Raw genomic sequence first — 24,583 nt, 5'->3', positions numbered from 1 at the left:
GCACCTGCTTTTTGCCTGTATGAGGTCCCAGGTTCAATTCCCTGGTACCTCCTAAAAAAAAAAGAAGAAATATTTTACAATGCATTATGTTTGTGGAATTGTTGGCAATATATTTTACATATTTGTGATAAAAACCATCATAGCAGCAACTCTCAATATTGTTAATAACTGTGGGTTTGACTGCTCTGCACCTCACTCTTCCCAACAACAGAGCAGGATGGATCAGTTCTTACTTAAAAGAATATTAACTGATTATGTATAAAATGCCTATAGATCTTTCTTATGACAGGTATTAGAGATATATATATTACAGTATTATTAAATATGAAATATGTCCCAAAAGCTAAATATTTTCAGGCATTTCTTTATTCCATGGAACTTGGTGTTTCAAAGCTTTTTAAAGTCATAAATTTTAAAGTAGTGCTCAAAAACCCCCAAATAGTATTTGAAAAGTGAATATGAAACAACTTGATATATAAGAAGCCAATGAAGCCAGGAGCACTGTCTATTTAAATAACATCATCCTATTATTTCATCATTCATGAACAAGGTCATCCATTTTCTAGTGGTAATTGTGTTCATTGTGTGTCCTTGTGCTTCTGTTTCCATTTCATGTTGGCATATGCTGCACTGCAGACATTTAATTTTAAATATTTTTGGTTTGCCAGTTTGCGGTTTTTCTCTGCAAGAACAACGTTTTAATTTTTTATGCTTTTCTGTTTTTTTCCCTTTCATTTTCACAGAAAAAAAGAGAGAGACTAGATGGTGAAAGCATTTATATCAGACATAGCAATTTAATGTTGGAGGTTTGTATGAACTTGAAGCTTATTTCAGTTGATGCCCTGGAACTTCTGCATTCCATTTTCTTCTTTCTATGCTGCATTTGTTTTTGCATGCCATTGCATGAGAGAATTTTAGGTTTAAAATGCTTTTGCATGTTGATAAACTTGAAGATAACGCAACCATCTCTCCTCCTGATACTTTTTATTTCCATTTATTTCCATCTCTCATACTTACGTTAAAAATATATGATTGGGAATACTTCTCCTTCTCATGGTTCCATTGTTTTACCCACTTTAGAAAGTTCTACATCACTGCTAAAAGGTCTTTGAATTTTCAAAGTGTTTCAAGAAGCAAATTTGCATTATTTTTTTCATCTTCTGAAGTAAGGCAGTGTGGAAAAGTAGGGAAAAATAATAATTCAGAAAGGACTTAAAATATTGGAGATACTTGAAACTGATAGGAGAGGGGAAAGAAAAAAAAAAGTAAGGCACAGAAGAGAAGAAAGGGAGCCTAGCATTTAATGAGTACCTACTAGGAGATAAGATAATTTACTTTCAAAAATAAGCCTGTGAATACAACATCATTATTTTAAAGATAAGAAAATCAAGGCTTAGAGAATTTAAGTAATTTAATTTCCCTAAGATCACAGAGCTGGTAAATTGGTAAATTTAGGATTTGAGTTAGGGTCTGTCTAACTCTACTAACTATAGTTTTCCATTCAGAAATAGTAACATCCCATTCCCATTATATTCCACATTGGTATGATTTTAGCAGACCTATATTTGTGTATTTTACTTAGTTTTGGATTCCACATTAGATACAGAAATATAAAACTAATTAGAAGTTTAGAGGAAAAAATAAGGAAATGAGAATTCTTCTATATGGAAAAAACAGCAACTAAGTTAGTTTCTGAATCAGAAAAAGTCACCTTTGGAACCTGATGAGCAGAATTGTATCTTACAACTATACTTAAGACAGAGCCAAAAGAAATGAGTTTTAACTCTGGTATCAAGGTTTTAACTTATTAAAATTTTTTTCGACATTTAAAGATTTTTTTGGAAGGCAATCAGGGAAGGTGTTTCTGACAAAGTAATGTTTTAGTTGAGACCTGAATTATGAACATATTTTAAATGTGATAAATATTAAACTGGTAGTTTGAGGAAACTTTTCTGAATGATCTCTGGTTTAATATATGGCCTCTAAAAATTACTTAACCTCCTCTTTTTCTTTGTCTATATATGTTTTATTTTGCTGTATATAAGGTATTTTGGTAAAATTAATAAAAATTATACTACTGGCCAGCCTTCATTAAGCATGTACTGCATACTGGGCAAAATACCAAGTGCTTTACATATGTTTATGTCATGTAACATGAAGTTTTCCAAAGCTGGAAAACCTCTGTCTTCTGTCTTCAGAGAATAGGAAAGATAATAGGTGTCAGTTGATCTCCTTATACTCAGCAATGTAACATCCCCCAATTCCAAATTTATGTTTTTTTATTGTTGTTTTTTGACTAATTCATCTTCAGTGCTTCCTTCTAACTGGAACCGGTAGTACCAATCATATATTTGCCATTTGTTCTGTGAGGTGTGTTATGGCTTCTAGACTTACCAAGTGCTTGTGTGTGATGTGATTTTTCCCAGCATTTCATTGACAGCTTTGAGAAAAGATTCCTAAATAAGTGTGTGTTTGAAAATTAAAACTGCCTTTTGAGAATATTTTATATTTAATGAAGTATTTGGTTTGTTGCTAAAATTATAAGATGGTAGGCATCAAAAAGTGTCTAATCGGAAAACAGCCAAGGTAATCTGGCCAACCATCATTCTTGAGACATTGTAAAAAGGAGGTTTTTTTTTCCCTAAGAAAGTTCTCCCAAGTTATCTGTCACTTAGGCAGTTTTTTTTTTTTTTTAAAGCATCCCTCCTCCCCTTACTCCTACCCCACCCTCACTAATGCTTTGTTCTGGCACAAATAAGGTCATATTCATTTTTAGATCTACCGCCTCCTCCTCCATCTCCCAGAGAGAACCTGTAGCATGTCTATGACAAATTCTATTTGGAACAGGTCCCTTTGAGATCTTAATTTTACTCTGTGCCCCCACAGGCTTCCAACAAAGCCAGCTAAGAAAGATTGAGAAAGTGCCATAAGAAGCTGCTGATTTATTGGAACATTTATTTTCTCAGGTTCCAAGCCAATCAAAAACTAGGCAAGAAGAATAACATATCACCATCTCTCATGTTAAAAGTCTAATCCAGAGAGTTGTGATCCGACCTAGTATCTCTTGCTCACTTTTGTTTTGCTCCATTCTCACTTTTAACCCTTCTTTATGTGTAAAGTGTTAAGTTGTTCTTGGCCCAAGCAGATAGAAATTCAAATCAGGAACTGGGTCATAGGGCCTTAGGTGCCTAGTGGGGCCATGTGGGTCTCAGTTGATCAGCTTACCGCTGAGTCTTTGAATGAGCTTGTTTATGCTTTTCCTTAACTAGTAAACATGCTTTTCTTGCTTTTAGCTAGAACTAAAGTGCAAACTGCTATTTTCCCATAGCGAAACCAATATTCGTGAGATATACTTACATTTCATTCCAGCAGGCATGTGGTACTCTTATGGGGGAGCTATAGGATTGTCCTTTTGGGGTTGGTTTTCCTTGATGGATCACAAAGCAAATGTACATGGTTCAGTCTTGAATAAATAAAAAGGGTAGACCAGTAACTGAATTTTCTGAATGACCACCTTCAGAATCAAAATTATTTTCTTGTATCTTACTGATTCTTTTTCCTATGCTATTTCCCCTTTGGCATTACTTTGGAAAAGTTTTATTTAGTTGAGGCCTATATTTCCCTAAGGAAAAACCTTCAAACAAATTTAGATTTAAACTAATTCCAATTTTTCCCCCCCAAAATTAGGCTGTTTCCCACAGAGCCAAAAAAGAAAGACTAATCCCAAAATATACACAACATATCAGAAGATTTATTTAGCATGCTTTTCTTGGATACAGAGATTCTTTGATATATAATAAACATAATTTTCATCAGTTATCAAGTGACAGACTCCCACATATTTTGATCTCAAGCATAGCTCTTTTGAGTTTTTTCTAAGTGTGTTAGACAAAAAACATTTGAGTTTTTGTCCTCAAGTTGCATCTCCCAGACTATATTTGGTTAAGTCTTCTTTTGAAAGTTCTTGTTTTGGACCGTCTCTTGACATTCCTTTTATACTTTTATACTTAATATTTCTTAACTCCTGTTACATAAACCTAAATATTATTTTTAGTTCATGCTTTATTAACCTTAGTTTTTATCATTTCTCCCTAGAATATTCCATTTAAGAGCTTGTCCCTACCACAGGTTGCCCAGTATTCAAATTTCTGGAACAGTCATTTATTTTAAATTGTTAAGGAGCTATACTAAGTATTTGACAAACTCTTGTTTACTCACTTCCAACCCATTGAAGGTTACTAGAAGGTCTTCACTTTGAATTGTACTAAGTAAGGAATGTAATGAAGCTGTTAGAAGTTAGAAAGCATACAATTTTTAATGCATGTAAATAGCATTGGCAAAGAAAAGCAGCCATTATATTCCATACCCTTGAGTGATTTTCCAGAGGTAATAACAATCTGCTCTGGAGGCTTGAGTAAGGAATGTCAGTCATAAAGTCATATCAAGAAAGGAATGTTCCTGTTTATCTAAAAGCAACAACAGCCACCTACTAAGAGGGAAGCAAAACTATCCCCAGATAGAACTAGAGGAAGACTGAATAGCTGCACATGACCAATGCAAAATAAAGCCAGTGGTGGGAGTTGAATCTTTCAGCCGTCCTTGTTTAATGGTTTTTCCTTATCAGTTGTGATCTCCATCCTGCCTAAGCAGAGCCTAAATCAGTTCATATCAAGCTGAGGCTGAATTGTGGGATTACCCTCTCGGGTTGGGGAGTTGGAGATCTAGCATAGTGGGAGGAAGAGATAAAATTAAGGAGTAAATTCTTTATGTAAAGTGAACTCTGTAACTACTAAGAGCTAAGGGGTTATGACGCTTCACTGCTTCCAAGAAAAGCACCTTGTTAAAAAAAAAAACAAAACCAAGCAAATATACTATGTAGTATATTTACAGTTTGAATACAGTTTGTGGATTAGGCACATTATCCTAGATATAGTATGTTTTCTGCCAGTGCCCATAGTCTCTGATGGGCTGCTCTTGGTACATCCCCGAGTATTTATTGTTTTGCATCTTTGTCATTTTAACTTTAGGACTTAGACAAGAGTCAAGAAGAGATTAAAAAACATCATGCCAGCATCAGTGAGCTGAAAAAGAACTTCATGGAATCTGTACCAGAACCACGGCCTAGTGAATGGGATAAACGTTTGTCCACTCACTCTCCCTTCCGAACACTTAACATCAATGGGCAAATCCCCACAGGAGAAGGAGTGAGTATTTTGTCCATGTGAGCAACTACCAGAATGAACAGAATAAATATCTTTGTTTATTAATATTCTATATCTGAGGGAAAGGTTAGAGTTGAAATTTAACTTTGGTGCCTTACCAATTTTTTTCAGTTTTAAGGCATTCATAATCAAATATTGTTTTTTTATGTTAGTGGGCTACCCAATCCAATTATGGGAGCCATTTAGAGCCACCAGTAAATGATTAGTAGAGGAGCCTCTGAGCACTGTCTGCAGCTGTGTGTTTACAAATTGACCATAAGCCAGTAGAGCTTTGTTTATATTCAAACTTGCCTTCAAGGACCAGCGAGTTTACTAAATTTAGTAAAGTCAAAATTGGAAAGGGATTATCTTTTTTTTTTTTTTTTTACTTTATTTGAACATTTGTACAACTTAGTAATGTCTGGAATGTTTAGCCATAATTATGTAATAAACCAAGGAGGCTCCTAAACCAGAGAATGGAGAACACCAAGAATTAATGATAGTACTTAAATTTTAGAAACACTATTGACAATTTATTTTTTATTTATAAACAGTAAAATCAAACTTTTAATATGCTGTTTTATAAGATAGTCACATTTAGAGGAGGCCAGAAATACTTTCCAGGGGCTGTTTTTCTATTGTTGTCATTACCTATTTTAGAAATCTTTTATCTGAATAAATGAATCTGTGTAATGAGAATATCTTGAAAGTTACCTTGAGCATATACCCAAAGATCCTTTACTTAATCTTTTGCCTATACAGGTTAAATATTTATATAAACAGTCACTTTATATGTATTATTAGTCCCAATGACTCATTGAGTGATTACACTGATTTAAAAATTATTTGCTTGTTTTCCCCCAAAGCAATAGCAATTCTAGTTAAGAGAGGCAAAATGATGTCTTAATAATTTTTATTTTATTTTTGAAGAAGCTGTAGATTCCATAAATGATACATTGAAAATATAGGGGGATTCTGTATACCCCCATCCCTCCCCCTCCTACATCTTAATAATTAAAAAACTTGTTTTTATATTTTGAATTCATGCGGAACTATCCAAATTATTGTTTAGTTTCTGAAACTGGAGATGATAAAACTCGGTCCACAAAGGATACTTCTTGTATTTTTGAAAACTGATTAAAATTGGCTAACAACTTCTGAACAGAGTTGAATGAGTTTATCCAAGTAAGGCTGGAGAATACTTAAATGTTAAGTAGAAAAATAGAATTACTAGGGATAATAGAAGACTCTTTTTCTTACTAACCGTCTCTCAGATTCCATTCCCTGATATAAAGGGACATTAGTTGTGCCTTGTGGCTCTAGAGAATGTACCCAGAACTGAAACAATGATCCTAACTTCTGGGAGACTACCACTCTCAGTGTCAAATACTTTATTCTGATAAAGTCTCTAGCAATACGAGTCATAAAGGATATAGCAGTGGTAGTGGCTTCATTTCATTGAGAGAGTCAGGCTAATCATAGTCTAATGAATAATTCTGAACAAGTCACTTCTTGTCAGGACCTAGCTTATAGGGTGATAGTTAAGGTCCTCACTAACTATAAAATTCTATAAGTCTGTGGCTCCATGAGAAAATGCCTCATTGCTCTCTGACCTAGTTAGCTCTAACTACAAACCATAACTGCATATTTTTTAGAAATTTTCTTTTTAACTCTGAGCAAGTTATAAAAGATGCTCTACTGCTTTGAAAAAGTAACTTAATGACTCTTGGATGAGGTTAGGTTAAATTTGAATTGGTCTCCAGTTAAAAATATATCATGTCTTTTAATAGAAACCCTCCAGAAATCATCTTAGATCTGGTATTGGGAATAGAGATATTGTTCTGTGGACTTTAAAGAAATAACATTTTATAAACTGAATTAAATTCATGAAGAAACCTTCAGCAATTTTAACTCTTATGCTTACATACGTTACCCCTCTAAATAAATTATGTAACAAATAAGAGCTCTACTATGATAACCTTTTAATATCAGGATAATTCCCCTGTCTGGAGTATCTTACTTTTCCTTTAATATTTAGGACAATATTTCTTTTCTCTGGGGATACCTCTTCCACCTTTAACAGCATTGTTGCTGCATTGCAATACAACTGAATTTTATATAATTTGTGTATGACCAGGTGAAGAAAACCTCTATCCTTCCCTCGGAAAGAAAGGTTGGTGGGCCAGAGGTAAAGCTGCTGTTATGACTTGTGCTTCTCCATCAGAATTTGCTCTTGTCATGGCACTAAGCACATAATCCCCCCAGAACTGAACAGCAGCTGCTGAGTAATTTTTTTTTTCCTTTTTCTTTTGGCTGTAGTTGTAAATTCACATCCACAGCCTTTTGGGCTAACGTGTAACATTTTCACTGCTGCAGCTTTTGCAGCTTTCAATTTGCTTATTTCGGCGCATGGCTGGTTGAAAAGCTGCATGAAGATGTAAATATGTATTTAGAAAGAAAATAAATTTAATTGTACCCTATTCTTTTTATGTTGTCTTTCTTCTCCCCCTATTTTTTTCTTTAAAAATCATTATAATTTTGCATCCTTTCTTTTTCTTTTTTCTTTTTGCTGACCAGTCCCCCAGCTACTTTCTCCCTGATACATATCACTTAGGGGTGTGCAAAGAACCAGTGTCGAACTTCCAAACTGATCAGAGAAGACTGGCTCAACTGAGAGAACTTAGAGCCAAGTTTTTCCTTTCATAGATAACATGTCTTAACTATGGAGGGCAGAGTACAGAAATTTGGGGGACAGGGGGAAAAAAACTACTCAAATTGGGAAAAAAAAACTTTCCTTAAAAGTATCAAAAGCATTTGCTTTATATAATACATAAGCCTTCATGATGGTTGTTATTATTTTTAATCATGACTCTGAGAAAGAGGGAGGAAGTTTGCGATTGCTTAAAATTTGGTGGTTGGTTTTTTTTTCCTTTTTTGTATGTGTAAGGTTTCCAAGAATTGAATCATGTGTGTTCGACTTAAGTAGACCTTGGAGGCACGTTATAAACTTTTATATTTTTGTTTTTTATTTTGCAGGCTTTAAAATGTATAAAACTAAGATTTTTACTCCCTTGAGCAAAAGCTAATTACCATACCAAAAGAACTGTTGCAGTTTTTTAAGTCTATATGAAGAGATATGAGATTATCTTTTTATATTCTGCCATTCTATTTGTAATAAAATTAACTTTTCTGATGGCAAGAAAATGCTTCATTACTGGCTTTGCTCACTTGATCTAAGCAAAATTGGCAGTGCCAAAGCAATGAAAAGTAACCCAAAGTTCATATGTGAATATCCTCTGAAGGAGGAGTTAATAATGTAACAAAGGAAGGCAAGTGGTTTCTTGAACTTTCAGAAGCTCTAATGTTGATTAATTCAGAAACTTAACTGTTGAGCACCCTAATGAGTTATAAATACTTTTCTAGGAAATATTGCCTAAGGAAAGTGAAGCTAAAGTGAAGAATGTCCAAAAGATCTTCCCAAAACCTTTGCACATCCCCAAGTATCGTTTTTGAGCATTTTTCATGTCATTTTGTTCATCTTTCTCTGTCTTTCTTGATCTTCTACCATGAAAGCAGACACAGCAACGTGCTCTGTTAGTACAGGATGAAGAGAAAATTAAAAGGCAAGAGAGATCTACTGAAAGAGACTTGCCCCAGCAAGAAAATGAAGAAAATCTTCCCAAGGTTTCTATTCCAATTCCTGAGGATCACAAGTCTCTCAAAAAGTGCCACCTCTACTCTAGTACTTTTCCATCTCCTCGTATTCCTTTCATGATGTCTTTTCTTGTGGTCCTTGCATTGGCTATTTGGTGGTTGGTCTTTCTGTGATCAGAAAACAGGGTGCTCATCTGAAATGTCAAGACTAAAACCATTGAATTTTTGTCTGTTGCTTCTACTGTGTTTACTTCTGTATAATGCGTTCTGATCTTGATTCTTCACTGTCTTAGGAGAGCTCTTGTGAATGCTTTTCTGCCAATAAAATGTTACTCTTTGTAGAGTATGTGACTTGTGGTGTAAAGGAGTAGGAGTGAATTGCCCAAGCCATTGGTTGAACTTTAAAAATTGTTGAACTTTTTATGTACTGAAGTTTAACAAGCCTTTATACTGCACAGCCAAATCAGATTTAAGTATATGGCAATTTGGTACTTTCCCCAAAAGCTTTAACTCTTAGATCCTGCATGTTTTTACTATTTACCGTTGCTATGTTCACCTCTCTAGTACTTCTCACAAAGGAGGATTCTCTCTAAAAACGTTTGATGGAATATTTTCCTAATCATCTACCATCATTTGTGTGGCATGGGCTCTGTAGTTTAAGAAAAAAATTTTGACTGGCTAACCTTTCAGAAGCCTTAAAATGATACATTTTAATCTACAAACCCATAACCAGTATAAACAAAGGCCTTTTCTGGAAAAGGGCTTTTGACTTCTGTGGCCTTCTTATAAGTATTTCTGAGATGTCCAGGGACTGTTGATTTTATTCTGCTAGTGTACAGATATCTGAAAAAGGTAAATGCCATCTTTTCACAAGTAGGGTATTGATGGCTTATGGCAAATGGTGCTGGTTTCTGTAGCTTCTAGGCATGGCTGAATTTCCCACACTATTCTTTCTCCTACCCATCTTTAAAAGTCCTAAAATACAGGTTTATTCATGATCTGTAAAACATACCCTTTTCAGAATTAAAATACAGTGTGGCTTATTTCTGAATTAATTAATTATGTCACTAGAAGCAATATTGAGCCATTATGATAAGCTTAAGATATATATTTACATACTTCGTTTTCCTGATGCACTTCAGTCCTGTTTGTTCTTTCACTTTGTGTTGAAGTCAATTGTTTTTAATCAGTGGCCTTGTGAGCTAAAGTACTGTTGTGATAAATATGTGTCCTCTGTTTGCATGTTGATTTTAAGGCTTCCCTGAATGTAAATATTAGTGCACCTTCTGTTTGAAACAGAACTGATGCCTAACCAATTATTTTTTACCCCAATATTAGTGAAACCTTGCATGTAGCTTGCTTTTAATGTCCATATGAATGTACCAATATGAATGATTTTGTTAATGTCTTAAATATTTGTTTTGAAATCTGAATTTATACGGTTATCAAGCAGAGTTTTGCACTTTATTTCTCAACCCTTTTCATTGATGAAACTTCTAAACAAGACTTTTTGTCTTTGAGGAGATGGCCTCTTAGAACAAAAGAGAATAGTAAAGCCAAGAAGCTTTTGTCCTTCAACATCCACCAATATTATTCTATTATTTTTCAAGACATGTAGAAATAATTCTCTGTTATTTCCTGAGAACCACTACTGTGTCATTATAGGACTTCCCAAAAAATGGGAAAAGAAGCAAGGGATAGTTAAATTTTAAAATCTTGTATGAGTATCCTTCTTTCATGTCACATGCTGTCTGTTTATTGTTAATATTTTGTAATTAAGCATATTTATTTATTAACTCATAATAAGAAAAGAGAAACCTCAAATCTACTTAAAATATTGCAAAGCTACTCTCTAACACAGAAAGTGGTAATTACAAGTATTCCCCTTTGTCTGTGAAATAGAGGCATAAGAGCTTTCTTTAATGAACAAATGCAACTATAGCATTGATTAAATTATTTTGGATTTTTTTTAAGGAACTAAAAATGAAATATTAGAATTTTATTAATACTTTTATAACTGAGATTATATTTCCAGTTTTCATCCTTGTACACAGTTTTTTATTAATTATTATTATAAACTTTACCCTGAATTATGTCTCCCTTGGTGTTGGAATTATTCTATAGGACCATTAAAATTCTAGTCTAAGCCATAGATACTTTCAGTTTTCTGAAACTTGACAGGAGTCCTCAGAGGTATTTACTGATAGTATAAGGAAAGGTCTTTTCATCCATTAATAGAGTAAGAATGGTGAAGAAGAGAATGGCCAAACCTTTGTATTGCACTACACTGGCCAATGTAGGCTTCAAAGATAATACCAATCATAGTTATCAGAGGAAAAATACTGGATTTTCCAGCTTTTTGTTACCCAAACAAAGTACACTATACAAATATAGGATTTTTCCTATATTTGTAACATAAAGCTGTAAATATTCTTGGTTTCCTTCCCTCACCTCATTTTATTCTTAATACCATAGAGAGATCTAAATAACTGTTTATTGTTTTTACCCTGGTTTAGCTTCTTAATGGTAGGTTGATACATAAAAAACTATTTGGATTAAAAGCATCAATATAGACCAGTAAAAAGTCTTGGGGGTTTTGCCTTGGTTTTGCCATTTATTTCCAGGGTGACTCAGTTCACTTGACTACTTGGTGACCAGATTTCCACTTAGTAGCATGGAGACAAACCTTTCTCATGAGAATGAATCTGTAGCATTCCAGGAACCAAAGGTTCTAGTTGTCATTTTAACAGCAGATCAATTCTTGGTCTTTAGAGAGCCAAGAACATAAAGATTATAAAAACTTCTTGGAATTGTTTCTTGAAAGTAAGCATTTAAATAGCTGTGTGTATTTCCGTCTCTTCATTGATATTTGACCATGCACTTAAAACTACTGAAGTTAAAAATATCTTTCCAAATTCATCCTACTTGTAAGCAATTTGTTTTTTCCAAGTGGAATACTTGAAAATAAACCCAACATCTATATTTTGGACCTATATTTTAGCAATTTTCTTATATGCTGACACTTGGAATCTGAAAGACATTCAATTTGCATGGGTCAATTTTACTGCTTGTTTACATTTTCAGTAAAAGTTTTGAGGGGAGAAAAGATTGACTTTGTTGACTAAAATCAGACTAGGAATTATCTGTGGATTTCAATAGCCGAGCAGATCTAACCAGTTTTGAGTAGATTTCCAGTTGTCATTCTACAACCTGGTATATTTCTTTCTATTAAGTTATTGTAAATTTTACTCTGAATTTTCTGTGGATGTAAACAAATTCATTTTCTCCTAATTTCCTAAGTCACTTCTAAAATACCTACATATGAGTATATAGGTCATGCTAATCATTAGAAGTACATTTATTTTTAAATTGCCATTACCAATCAAAATTTTCACTTGGGCTTTACCCAGTGGCCACACACTTACCAAAGGAAGACAGAAAAGGCAAAAATACTATGAGACATTTATTATTGTTGCTTTTTTCCCCAGGGCATTGAGTATAGTAAAGATATATAGAACTTCTCTACAGAGTTGCTATCCTGTTCCTTTTCATAGAAATTATAAAATCTCAAATTTCTTTTTTTGTCTTTTGTTTATTGTCTTTTTTTAAAAAAAAATAGAACACACAAAACATTACGTTAAAAAACATAAGAGGTTCCCATATACCCCACTCTCCACCCCCCTACCTCCTACCCACTCCCATCCCTGTTCTTCCCACATCAGCATCCCCTTTCATCAGTGAGGCACATTCATTGCATTTGGTGAATATACCCTTGAGCACTGCCACACCGCATGGACCATAGTTTACATTGTAGTTTCAAATTTCTTTACAGCAGACTGTAAAGATAGACTGTTATATTACACGCAGAATTTTTTTTTTTCATTTCACTTGAGCTGCCCCTATTTGTATTTGGGTACTAGAAACTGGGCCAACTCCTTATTCTGTAGTTTGTATGACATGGGGTAACCATATTTGCCTCCTGTACTCTATAGTGTATGACATCAAAAAGGCATGTCTTATTTCTGCTGCTGTTATTGTTCATGTTTTAGGATATCCTTTTTACTGCAATAGAATATGTACAACACAAAAAGAAACACATTGGTCCAGGGCTAGGAAGTGGCACCTCTTGATATAGAGGTGGAGTGGACATAACCATCCCAGGGTCCACAGGGTGGAGGAATAGAGTATGGATTAGAGTGGACTTACTGATATTCTACTATGGAACTATTGTGATTAGTAAGGAAGAAATTGTAGCATTGATGTGGAGAGAGTGGCTATGGTAGCTGCTGAGGGTAGGGAGAGGGAAGAAGAGATATGATATGGAGGCCTTTTCAGAAATTGGAGTTGTCCTGGGTGGTACTTCAGGGACAGTTGCTGGACATTGTATGTCCTGCTATGGCCCACTGGGTGGACTGGGGGAAAATGTAAACTATAATGTAAACCATTATCCATGTGGTGCAGCAGTGCTCCAAAATGCATTCACGAAATGCAGTGAATGTCCCATGATGATGAAAGGGGTTGTTGATATGGGAGGAGTGGGGTGAGGGGGGTGGAGGGGTATATGGGGACCTCATTTTTTGAATGTAACATTAAAAAATAATAATTAATAAATAAATAAATAAAAAGAAGGTAGGACAGATAAGAGAGGTAGCCATATCAAGTTAAGCTAAAAGAGAGAGAGGGATGGCTATGACCAATAATTGATAAACTAAATTCTTATACTAGAACTTGAAAGAAAAAAAAAGTATAGTTCATTGTAATAAGTAGTTATTACTACCACAGATCAGAAATACAGATTAAACCTAAATAATTTTAATACTAGCTTAACTAAATATATAGATGACAGATTCCTGAAGAAATGGATGCTTTGGGAATGCTTTTGTGATTGATATCCTAGAGGCAGCAATGCCCTCCCCTTTATCATAGTCAGAATCCTGTTTTGGTAAATAGAATAAATCTGGCATTTCAAAGAATAAAAGGGAGGGGAAAGGCATAGAGTCTCAACTATCTCTTGTGTCTCCAAAGTCAATAAAGCTTGTCATTAAGCCTCTCAGTTTCTTCTCTACTGTTTATGAAGAGTCTTCACACATGTAGGATCTTATCTCAGTAAGACAGAGACTGAGAATTAAGGGGTAAACATTTTATTAATTCTTTTATACCTGTTTCAGATTATATTTCCAGTTTTCATCCTTGTACACAGTAATTTTTATTATTATTATAAACTTCACCCTGAATAAACATGATTATTGCTATCTATTCATTAATTGCCCACAAGCAAGGCATTATGCTGTGCATTATAGAAAGCAAAGATTATCAGAATTTTAGGATTGGTTAGGTCCCTAATCCAATTCAACCCCCTCCTACTGATCAACTATTCTCTACACTATCCCTACCAAGTGATCTCACAGCCTGTGCTTAAGTATCTCCTACCTTAGAACATTATACCTTTGGACAGCTCTGATTTTTATATATGTATATGTACATATATGTATATACATATATATATAATTTGTTTTATTAGAGAAGTTATAGGTTTACAGAAAAATCATGCATAAAATATAGATTTCCCATATACCCCTCTCACACATGCAGTTTTCCAATTATTAACACTTTGCATTCGTGTTGCACCTTTGTTAGATTTGATGAAACAATATAATAATTATACTAAGTATACTAAGTTTATGTTAGCGTTTACGGTGTTGTATAGTCCTGTGTTGTTTTAAATTTTATCTAGAAACATATATACAACCTAAAATTTCCCTTTTAACCATATTCAAATATGTAATTCAGTGGTAATTATATTCACAATGTTGTTCTACCATAACCACCATCCATGACCAAAACTTTTCTGTCACTCCAAACAGAAATTCTGTACCAATAAATTGTTAACTCTCCATTCCCTGCCACCACCCCGGTGCCTGGTAACCACTGGTCTAGTTTAACTCTATGAATTTGCTTTCTTAAATTATTTAATATCCGAGAGAGCATATAATATTTTTGTTTGGTGTCTAATTTTACTCAATATTATATTGCCAAAGTTTATCCATGTTGTTGCATGTGTCAGAACTACATTCCTTTTTACTGTTGAATAACATTGCATTGTATGTATATACCACAATTTGTTTAGCCATTCATCTGTTGTTAGACACTTGGGTTGCTTCCATCTATTGGCAATTGTATAATAATATGCCACTATGAACATTGGTATGCAGGTATCTTTTTGAGTCCCTGCTTTCAATTCCTTTCAGTATATACCTAGAAGTGGTATTGCCAGGTCAAATCGTAATTCTATACTTAACTTTCTGAGGAACCACCAAAATGTTTTCCACAGCAACTCCATCATTTCACATTCCCACCAAAAATGAACGAGCCTTCCTGTTTCTCCATATCCTCTCCAACCCTTGTTATTTTCCTTTTTTTTTAAAATAGTAGCCATTCTAGTGGGTATGAAATGGTATCTCATTGTGATTTGTTTTTTTTAAGATTTATTTTATTAAACCCCCCCATTGTTTGCAGTTGCTGCCTATTCTCTGTGTCCATTTTGCTGTGCTCTCTGTGTCTGCTTATCTTCTCTCTTTTTAAAAAAAAAAAATTATTTTTTATTTATTTCTCTCCCCTTCCCCGCCTCCTCCCCCCAATTGTCTGCTCTCTGTGTCCATTAGTTGTGTGTTCTTCTGTGTCCGCTTGTATTCTTGTCAGTGGCACGCAGAATCTGTCTTGTTTTTGTTGCATCATCTTGCTGCGTCAGCTCTTCATGGCACCACACACATGAAGCGCTGACGCAGCAAGATGACGCAACAAAAATAAGACACAGTGTGTGGTGCCATTCCTGGGCAGGCTGCACTTTTTTTTCACGCTGGGCGGCTCTCCTTATGGGGTGCACTCCTTGCGCACGAGGGACACCCCTGCGTGGCATGGCACTCCTTATGCGCACTGCGCATGGGCCAGCTCACCACACAGATCAGGAGGCCCTGGGTTTGAACCTCGGACCTCCCATGTGGTAGGTGGATGCCCTATCTATAGGGCCAACTCATCTTCTATTTAGAAGGCACCGGGAACCAAACCGGGGACGTCCCAAGTGAAAGAGAGGCACTCAGTCACCTGAGCCACCCCAGCTCCCTGGTTTGTTGTGTCTCTCATTGTCTTTCCTCTTTGTCTATCTTTCGTTGCATCATCTTGCTGCACCAGCTCCCTGTGCCTGCCCTCCATGCCAGCTTGCTTTCTCCAGGAGGCACTGGGAACCACACCCAGGACCTCCCATACGGTAGGCAGCCCGGTTGCTGAAGCCACATCTGCTTCCCTCTCATAGTTTTGATTTGCATTTCCCTAAAGGCTAATGATGTTGAGTATCTTTCATATGCTTTTTGGCCATTTGTTTATCGGTTTTGGAGAAATGTCTATTCAAATCTTTTGCTCATTTTTAAATTGGATTGTTTGCCTTTTTGTTAATATGTAGCATTTCTATATATTGTGGATATTAAACCCTTATTGAATATGTGGTTTCCAAAATTTTCTCTCATTCTGTAGGTTGTTGTTAACATTCATGATGAAGTCCTTTGATGTTTTAAATTTCATTGAGGTCCCATTTATCTATTTTTTCTTTCTTTTTTTAAACAAATCAATTTTACTGATATATATCAGTAAAGCATACAATCCATCCAAATTGTACAGTCAGTGGTTTTTGGTATAATCACATAGTTGTGCATTCATCACTTCAATTATTATTAGAGCATATTCAATATTTTAATAATAATAAAAAACAGACAAAAAATTCATCACCTCTCAATCTCTCTCTGCTTCTCTTGCTGTACATAGCTGCTATTACTGCATATTTATTCATTCTTGCATATTTATTTTAAAGCAAGTTTTTTTGAGGTATATGGACATACCATACGCTCTTATCTAAAGTATATAATCAATGGCTTTTAGCATAATCACAATGTTGTGTATCATCATTGTCCTTTTGTGTCTGGCTTGCTTCACTCAACATAATGTCCTCCAGGTTCATCCATGTTGCCATGTTTTAGTTTCATTTCTTACAGTTGCGTAATATCCAATCATGTTTTTATACCACAGTTTGTTCATTCATGTGTTGGTGGACACCTGGGTTGTTTTCATCTTTTGGTAATTGTAAATAATGCTGCCATTAACATTGGTGTGCAGATGTCTATTTGTGTCACTGCCCTCAGTTCTTCTAGGAACATACCCAGTAGTGGTATTGCTGGGTCCTGTGGCAAATGTATATACAGCTTCTTTAGGAACTGCCAAACAGTCCTCTGCAGTGGCCATACCACACCACATTCCCACCAACAGTGAATAAACATTCCTATCTCTGCACATCCTTTCCAGCACTTGTAGTTCTCTCTTTTTTAAACAATATACTTTTTTATTTTTTTAAAAGATATTTAGATTACATAAATGGTACATAAAAATCTGTCTTTTTAATAGTGACCATTCTAATAGGTATGAAATGATATCTCATTGTAGCTTTGATTTATATTTTCCTCATCACTAATAATGTTGAACATATTCTCATGGGTTTTTTGTTTTTTTGTTTTTTTTGCCATTTGTGTTTGTTCTTTAGACAAATGTCTATTTTTTTCTTTTGTTGCTTGTTTTAGTGTGAAATGTGAATGTGAATAGCCGCTAGGAACAATATACCAGAAATGAGTTGGCTTTTACAATGAGATTTATTAATTTCTGAGGCCATGAAAGTGTCCAAATAAAGGCATCATCAGAGAGACTTTCTCACCAAGCTACAGCTGTGGGCCATCAGGCACACAGCAGGGCCTGCTGATATCTTACCTCTCCTCTGGGCCTTGTTGCTTTCAGCTTCAGGCTGCTCCATCTGTGATTTTTCTCTTTCCCAGTTTTTGCAATTTCAACTTCTAGAGGCTTCTCTCTATCTCTGAAGCCTTCTTTCTGTACCTGTGGCTTTTTTTATTCCTCCGTTTATGAAGGACTCTAGTAAAAGAATTAAGACCCATCTAGGTCCCGCAATCCAATCAAAGGCTCTTAACTTAAGTAATTTAATCAAAAGGTCCTACTTAAAATGCGGTTACATGCACAGAAATGGATTAACTTTAAAAACAGGATTTTCTGGGGTCCACTGTAACATTTACTGAGGCTTTTGGTATAAAGTCTAAGAAACCATTGCCTAACACAAGATCCTGAAGATATTTCCCAATCAATTTGCCATAGATTTGAGGGGTTATATCTATGAATTTTATAGATTTGGTTCTTATAAAATGGTTGTTGTCATTTTGTGTTGATTTTTGTATGTGGTGTGAGGTAGGGATCAGTCTTCATTCTTTCACATAAAAATTTCTGATTTTCTCACCACCATTTGTTGAGCAGACTATTCTTTTCCCATTGAAGAATCAATTTGCCATAGATTTGAGGGGTTATATCTGAACTCTCAATTCAGTTCCAGTGGTCTGTGTCTGTCCTTGTGCTAGTACAATGCTGTTTTCATTGTCATATCTTTATAATAAGTTTTAAAATTGAGTAGTGTGAGTCCTCCAACTTTGATGATTGACTTTTCCATTTCTATAAGTTTGGTTGAGATTGCATAGACTAGATGTCTTAATGTTTTTTAATCTTTCAGTCTATGAATGTGGAATGTCCTTGCAGTTATTTAGTTCTTTGATTTCTTTTAGCAGTGTTTTACGGTTTTACACGTACAAGTCCTTTACATCCTTGGTCAGATATGTTCCTAGATATTTGATTTTTTTAGACGCTATTGTAAATGGAATTTTTTTCTTCTTGATTTCCTCTGTAGATTATTCAGTACTAATGTATCGAAATACTACTGATATTTGCATGTTGCTCTTGAACCCCACCACTTTGCTGAATTCGTTTATTAGCTCTAGTAGCTTTATTGTGGAATTTTCAGGATTTTCTATGTATAGGGTCATGTCATCTGCAAATAGGGAAAGAGGGAAAGTTTTACTTTGTCCTTTCCGATTTGGATGCTTTATTATTTTCTTTTTCTTGCCTAAATGCTATGGCTATAACTTCCAGTACAATGTTGAATAACAGTGGTGATAGTGAGCATCTTTGCCTTATTCCTCATCTTAAAGGGAAAACTGTCAGTCTTTGTTTTTTTGTGTTTTTTTTTTAAAGATTTATTTTTTGTATTTATTCACACACTCCTTCATTGTTTTATACTGGGTCTTTGTTCTCTGAGTCCATTCACTGTATGCTCTCTGTGTCTGCTCATCTTCTCTTTAGGAGGCACCAGGAACTGAACCTGAGACCTCACATGTGGGAGTGAGGGGCTCAATCGCTTGAGTCACCTCAGCTTTGCTGCATGTCTCATTGTCTTTCCTCTTTGTGTCTCCTTGTTGCATCATCTTGTTGTGTCCGCTCACTGCGCCTGCTCTTTGCACCAGCGTGCTGTCTTTCTTGTCCTCTCCAGGAGGCATGGGGAACCAAAGGGACCTCCCTTATGGTAGGTGGGAGCTCAATTGCTTGAGCCACATCCACTTCTCCAGCTTTCATCTTTGAGTATGATGTTAGCTGTGGGTTTTTCACATATGTCCTTCATCTTGTTGAGGAAGTTTTCTTCTATTCCTAGTTTTCTAATTGTTTTTATCAGGAGGGCATGCTGGATTTGGTCAAATGCCTTTTCTAGGTCAGTTGAGAAGATCATGTGTTTTTCCCCCTTCATTCCATTAATGTGGTATATTACATTAACTGATTTTTCCCCCCAAGAAGTACTAGGCATTGAACCTAGGACTTCATACATGGGAAGCAGGCAGTCAACCAATGAGCTACAACCACTCCCCAATGAGAGTTGGCTTTTTCATTTGTTTGTTTTTAGTAGGTACCAGGGATTGAACCCAGGATGTCATACATGGGAAGCAGGTGCTCAACCATATGAGGTACATCTGCTCCCATTTTCTTCTGGTATCTTGGTCTGGCTTGATATAAAGTCAATTTTGTCCTCATAGAAATGAGTTAGGAAGTTTTCCTTCTTCAATTTTTTGTAAGAGTTTGAGCAGCATTAGTGTTAATTCTTCTTGAGATGTTTGGTAAAATTCACCTGTGAAGCCATCTGGTCCTGGGCTTTACTTTGTTGGGAGGTTTTTGATGACTGATTCAATCTCTTATTGGTTTGTTGATATCTGTTTCTTATGTCAATATAGGTAGTTTTTGTGTTTCTGGAAATTTGTCCATTTCATCTAGAATATTGAATTTGTTGGTGTATAGTTTTTTATGGTATCTCTTATAGTCCTTTTTATTTTTAATTTTTTTGAAGATTTATTTTTTTATTTATTTCTCTCCCCTCTCTCCCCCACTTGTTTGCTCTCTGTGTCTATTCGCTGTGTGTTCTTCTGTGTCCACTTCTGTTCTTGTCAGTGGCCCTGGAATCTGTGTCTCTTTTTGTTGTGTCATCTTGCTGTGTAGCTTGTTGTGTAGCTCTCTATGTGTGCGGAGCCACTCCTGGGCAGGTTGTGCTTTTTTCACGGGGGGCTGCTCTCCTTGCAGGGTGCATTCCTTGTGCGTGGGACTTCCCTCATGGGGGACACCCCTGCATGGCATGGCACTCCTTGTGCACATCAGCACTGCGCATGGGCCAGCTCACCACATGAGTCAGGAGACCCTGGGTTTGAACTGTGGACCTCCCATGTGGTAGGCAGATGCTCTATTCATTGAGCCACGTCCACTTCCCTTATAGTCCTTTTTATTTCTGTGGTGTCAGTGGTAATGTCCCCTTCCATTTCTGATTTTAGTTATTTGTGTCCTCTCCCTGTTTTTCTTTGTCAATCTAGCTAAAGATTTGTCAATTTTATAGATCTTTTCAAGTTTTTAAATTCTCTATTTCATGTATCTTTGCTCTAATTGTTATATATCCTTCCTTCTACTCACTTTAGGTTTAGTTTGTTCTTCTTTTTCTAGTTCTTCCAGTTATGAGCTTCTGTCTCTGATTTAAGATCTTTTTTCTTAATGTAAGTATTTAGTGCTATAAATTTTCCTCTCAGCACTGCCTTTGCTGCATTTCATAAGTTTTAATATGTTGTATTTTCATTTTCATTCACCTTAAGATGTTTCCTAATTTCCCTTGTGATTTCTTCTTTGACTCATTAATTGTATAAGAGTATGTGGTTTAATTTCCCGTTTGTGAATTTTCCACTTCCCTCTCTATTACTGATTTCCAGCTTCATTCCGTTGTGGCTGGAGAAGATAAATTGAATGATTTCAATATTTTAAAATTTATTGAGACTTGTTTTGTTATCTAACTTATGGTCTATATTGGAGAATGTTCCATGTGTGCTAGAAAAGGATGTATTAACGTTAAGAATGTGTTTTTCTGGGGTACATCCAGCTTTGAACCCCCACATCCCTTGTAACAGTTTTTGACTTAGTCTCTTTTATCTGATATGAGTAGGTATCCCAGCTCTCTTTTCCTTACTCTTTGCATGGTGTGTATATATATATATATTTCCATTCTTTTACTTTCAACCTACTTGGATCTTTGAATTTAAAGTGAGTCTCTTGTAATCAGCATATAGTTGCATCATACATTTTTATCCATTCTGCCAATTTCTGTATTTGATTGAAGAGTTTAAGCCATTTATATTTAAAGTAAATTTCTTCTGCCACTTTGCTCTATAGTCTTTGTAAGTCCTACACTTTTTTTGTGCCTCAATGTTTCTGTTAATGCTTACTTTTGTATTTATTTGATTTTTTATATTGTACAGTTGTGAGTCCTTTTCTCATTTCCTTCTGTTTCTTTTTTCAGAAATTTTCTTTGTGGTTACCATGGCGCTTAAGTTTACTAGCCTAAATCTGTAACAATCATGTTTGATTTGATATCAACTTAGCTTCAATAGCATACACAAACACTGTTTCTATATCTTTCCATCCCCTGACATTTTTATTGTACTTGTACAAATTATAACTATACATCATATGTCCAAAACCATAGATTTATCATTACTTTTTATTCATTTGTATTTTAGAGCTTGTAAGAAATGAAAAGTGGAGTGATATACTGAGAAATACAACAGTACAGGCATTTATAATTACCCATATGGTTAGCTTTACTGAAAGTCTACTTCTTTATGCTGCTTTGATCCACTGTTTAGTGTTCTTTCCTTTCAGTCTAAAGCCTTTAGCATTGTTGTAGTGCAGGTCTAGTGGTAACAAGCTCCATCAGCTCTTTTTTATCTGGGAATGTCTTAATCTCTCCCTCATGTTTGAAAGACAGTCTCGCTGGATATAAATTTCTTGGTTGGCAATTATTTTCTTTTGACATTTTTAATATTTCATCACCTCTATGGTTTCTTGTGAGAAATTGGAACTTATCACGTTAGGATTCCCTTGTATATAACATGTTGCTTTTCCCTTGCAGCTTTCCAAACTCTCTCTTTTCCTTTGCATTTGGTAGAGTGACTACTGTGTGGTTCTCTTCAAGTTTATTCTGTTTGGAGTTGGTTGGGCTTCTTGAATGTGCATATTCTTATCTTTTGTTTGGGAAGTTTTCTGCCATTTTAAAAAATATTCTTTCTGCCTCTCTCTCTCTTTTCTCCTCCAATGACTCCCCATAATGCATACACTGATAAGCTTGATAGTGTCCCTAGGTTCTCTTAGGCTCTGTTCACTTTTTTTTCATTCTTTTTTCTTTCTGCTCCTCAGCCTGAGTCATTTCAATTGTCTCGTCTTCAAGTTCACTGATTCTTTCTTCTGTCAATCTCCAATCTGCTGTTGAAACCCTCTAAGGAATTTTTCATTTCAGCTATTGTGGTTTTCAGTTCCATTATTTCTGTTTGGTTCCTTTTTGAATTTCTATCTCTTTATTGAGATCCCTATATTGTTCTTTCATTGTTTTCCTGATATTCTTTAGTTCTTTCTGTGTGTGTGTGTGTGTGTTTGTGTATGTGTGTGTAAGTCTTTGTCTAATATGTGCAGTCTGGTCTTCTTCATTTATGATTTCTGAATTTTATCTTGTCACTTTGGAGGGCTATCATTCTTGTTTCTTGGTTTTGTAATCTTTTAGTGCGCACTGTACATTTTAATACATGTTATCTTTGGCTATTACTCCATGAGATGTCTGTTAACATAATGTGAATTCCATTATGTGAGATTAATGTGTTACCTCTGGAATTTTGCATTCCTTAAGTTTGTAAACAACTAGTGAGATGACAGATTTTCTTCATGCCAGAAGCTAAAAAAAAAAAACCAAAGCAAAAAAAAAATCACCTTTCACAGTGTTTGCAAATTTTCTCTGTATTGGCTGGTGCTTCCCTTCATAATTTAGCCCTCTTATCAAGATCAGAGTGCAAGCAAAAGCAAAATACAGGGTCCTATCTATCTTTTCAGAACCTTAGGAATTCCTGTTTACAGCATACAAATGTCCCTTCTACTCCCAAGGAAATGGAAGTTTTCCCCCTTCAGTGTACTCTATTGTATGACTTAAAGCAACTAATCTTTTGCTCCAGGCTGTTTTGACTGAATTGTTTCTTACACTGCTTTAGTTGTCCACAAGCTAGTGTTCCTGCAGGACAAGTTCTGGGAGGGTGAGCCAAAGACCAGTTTCCTCATTCAGTCTTTCAGACTTTCACTTAATAGATTTTCATCAACTTACAGGCACCCCAGTATGTATATAAGGGTTACTCTACTCCCTCTGGAACATGTCCAGGGACCCAAATAGGAACACAGGCTAGCTCTACACCATGCCATTGAGTGGGTGGGGGAGGAGCCATCAAGGGCACCAGGAACCTCGCCTACTATTTTTTTTCTTTTTTTCTTATTAAATGCTTTACAATTTTTAAAAAAAAGATACTTAGATTACATAAATGTTGCATTAAAAATGTAGCAGATTCCCATATGCCCCACTCCCTACCCCTCCCACACTTTCCCATATTAATAACACCCTTCATTAGTGTGGTACATTTGTTACAATTGATGAACACATATTGGAACATTGCCAATAAGTGTGGATTATAGTTTACATTATGGTTGAAACTCTCTTCCACACAGTTTTGTAAGTTATGACAAGATATATAATGGCCTGTATCTGTCATTGCAATATCATTCAGGACAATTCCAGTATCCCAGAAATACACTTATATTACACCTATTTTTCCCTTCCCCTCCCCTCAGAACTTCTAGTGGCCACTGCCTCCACATCAATGATAAAAGTTCTTCCATTGCTAGAATAACAATAAGTGTATAGTAGAATAACAGTAAGTCTACTGTAGTCCATCATTCATTCCCCAATCCTGAGGATTCTAGGATGGTGATGCCCACTCTGCCTATAATTGAGAGGGGGCTTAGATCCCATGGGTCAGATAGATGGAACTATCTTGCTTGCAGTTGTAGACTCTCTCTGTTCCTTGGGATGGTTGTTGTCTATCATCATTTCCTACTGTTTTTAAAGCTGTGTTTTTGTTTTGGCAGTCGCCCAGATACTGCAGTCTTTTAACTGTTTTCTGGGGTTTTGAGGAAGAGGACTTTCGACTTTTGCTAGTTGTTGAAAGATTCTGTGGGAAAATGGCACCCTGGAGTATCTTTTTTTTTTTAAAGATTTATTTTTTTATTTATTTCTCTACCCCCTGCCCCGCAGTTGTCTGCTCTAAGTCCATTCACTGTGTGTTCTTCTGTGACCGCTTCTATCCTTACCAGCGGCACCGGGAATCTGTGTTTCTTTTTGTTGAGTCATCTTGTTGTGTCAGCTCTCCATGTGTGCGGCACTATTCTTGGGCAGGCTGCACTTTCTC

At 35.6% G+C, this 24,583-nt stretch overlaps 1 protein-coding gene and 1 long non-coding RNA gene across 22 annotated transcripts in view; one reads left to right on the top strand and one right to left on the bottom strand.

Moving 5' to 3' along the window:
* The window catches only part of EPB41 (erythrocyte membrane protein band 4.1), a 240,694-nt gene that overhangs the window by 185,568 nt on the left and 30,543 nt on the right, over positions 1 to 24,583 (top strand). For 11 of the 21 annotated variants that reach the window (XM_058304760.2, XM_004455665.5, XM_071217589.1 and 8 more), the window contains 2 exons: positions 744 to 806; positions 5,028 to 5,204. In XM_058304760.2, coding sequence (XP_058160743.1) covers positions 744 to 806; positions 5,028 to 5,204 — 240 coding nt within the window. Of the gene's footprint in view, positions 1 to 743; positions 807 to 5,027; positions 5,205 to 7,338; positions 7,390 to 24,583 lie in introns of all 21 variants that reach the window. The other 10 variants (XM_058304765.2, XM_058304761.2, XM_004455667.4 and 7 more) reach the window with 5 other exon arrangements.
* LOC131279889 (uncharacterized) overlaps positions 1 to 24,583 on the bottom strand; it is a 59,889-nt gene that overhangs the window by 14,427 nt on the left and 20,879 nt on the right. The window lies entirely within an intron of this gene.

Source organism: Dasypus novemcinctus, chromosome 9, assembly GCF_030445035.2.
Source record: "Dasypus novemcinctus isolate mDasNov1 chromosome 9, mDasNov1.1.hap2, whole genome shotgun sequence".
Taxonomy (NCBI): Eukaryota; Metazoa; Chordata; class Mammalia; order Cingulata; family Dasypodidae; genus Dasypus; species Dasypus novemcinctus.
The sequence above is the reverse complement of the archived record's forward strand: the minus strand, read 5'-3'. Positions and strand labels throughout refer to the sequence as shown.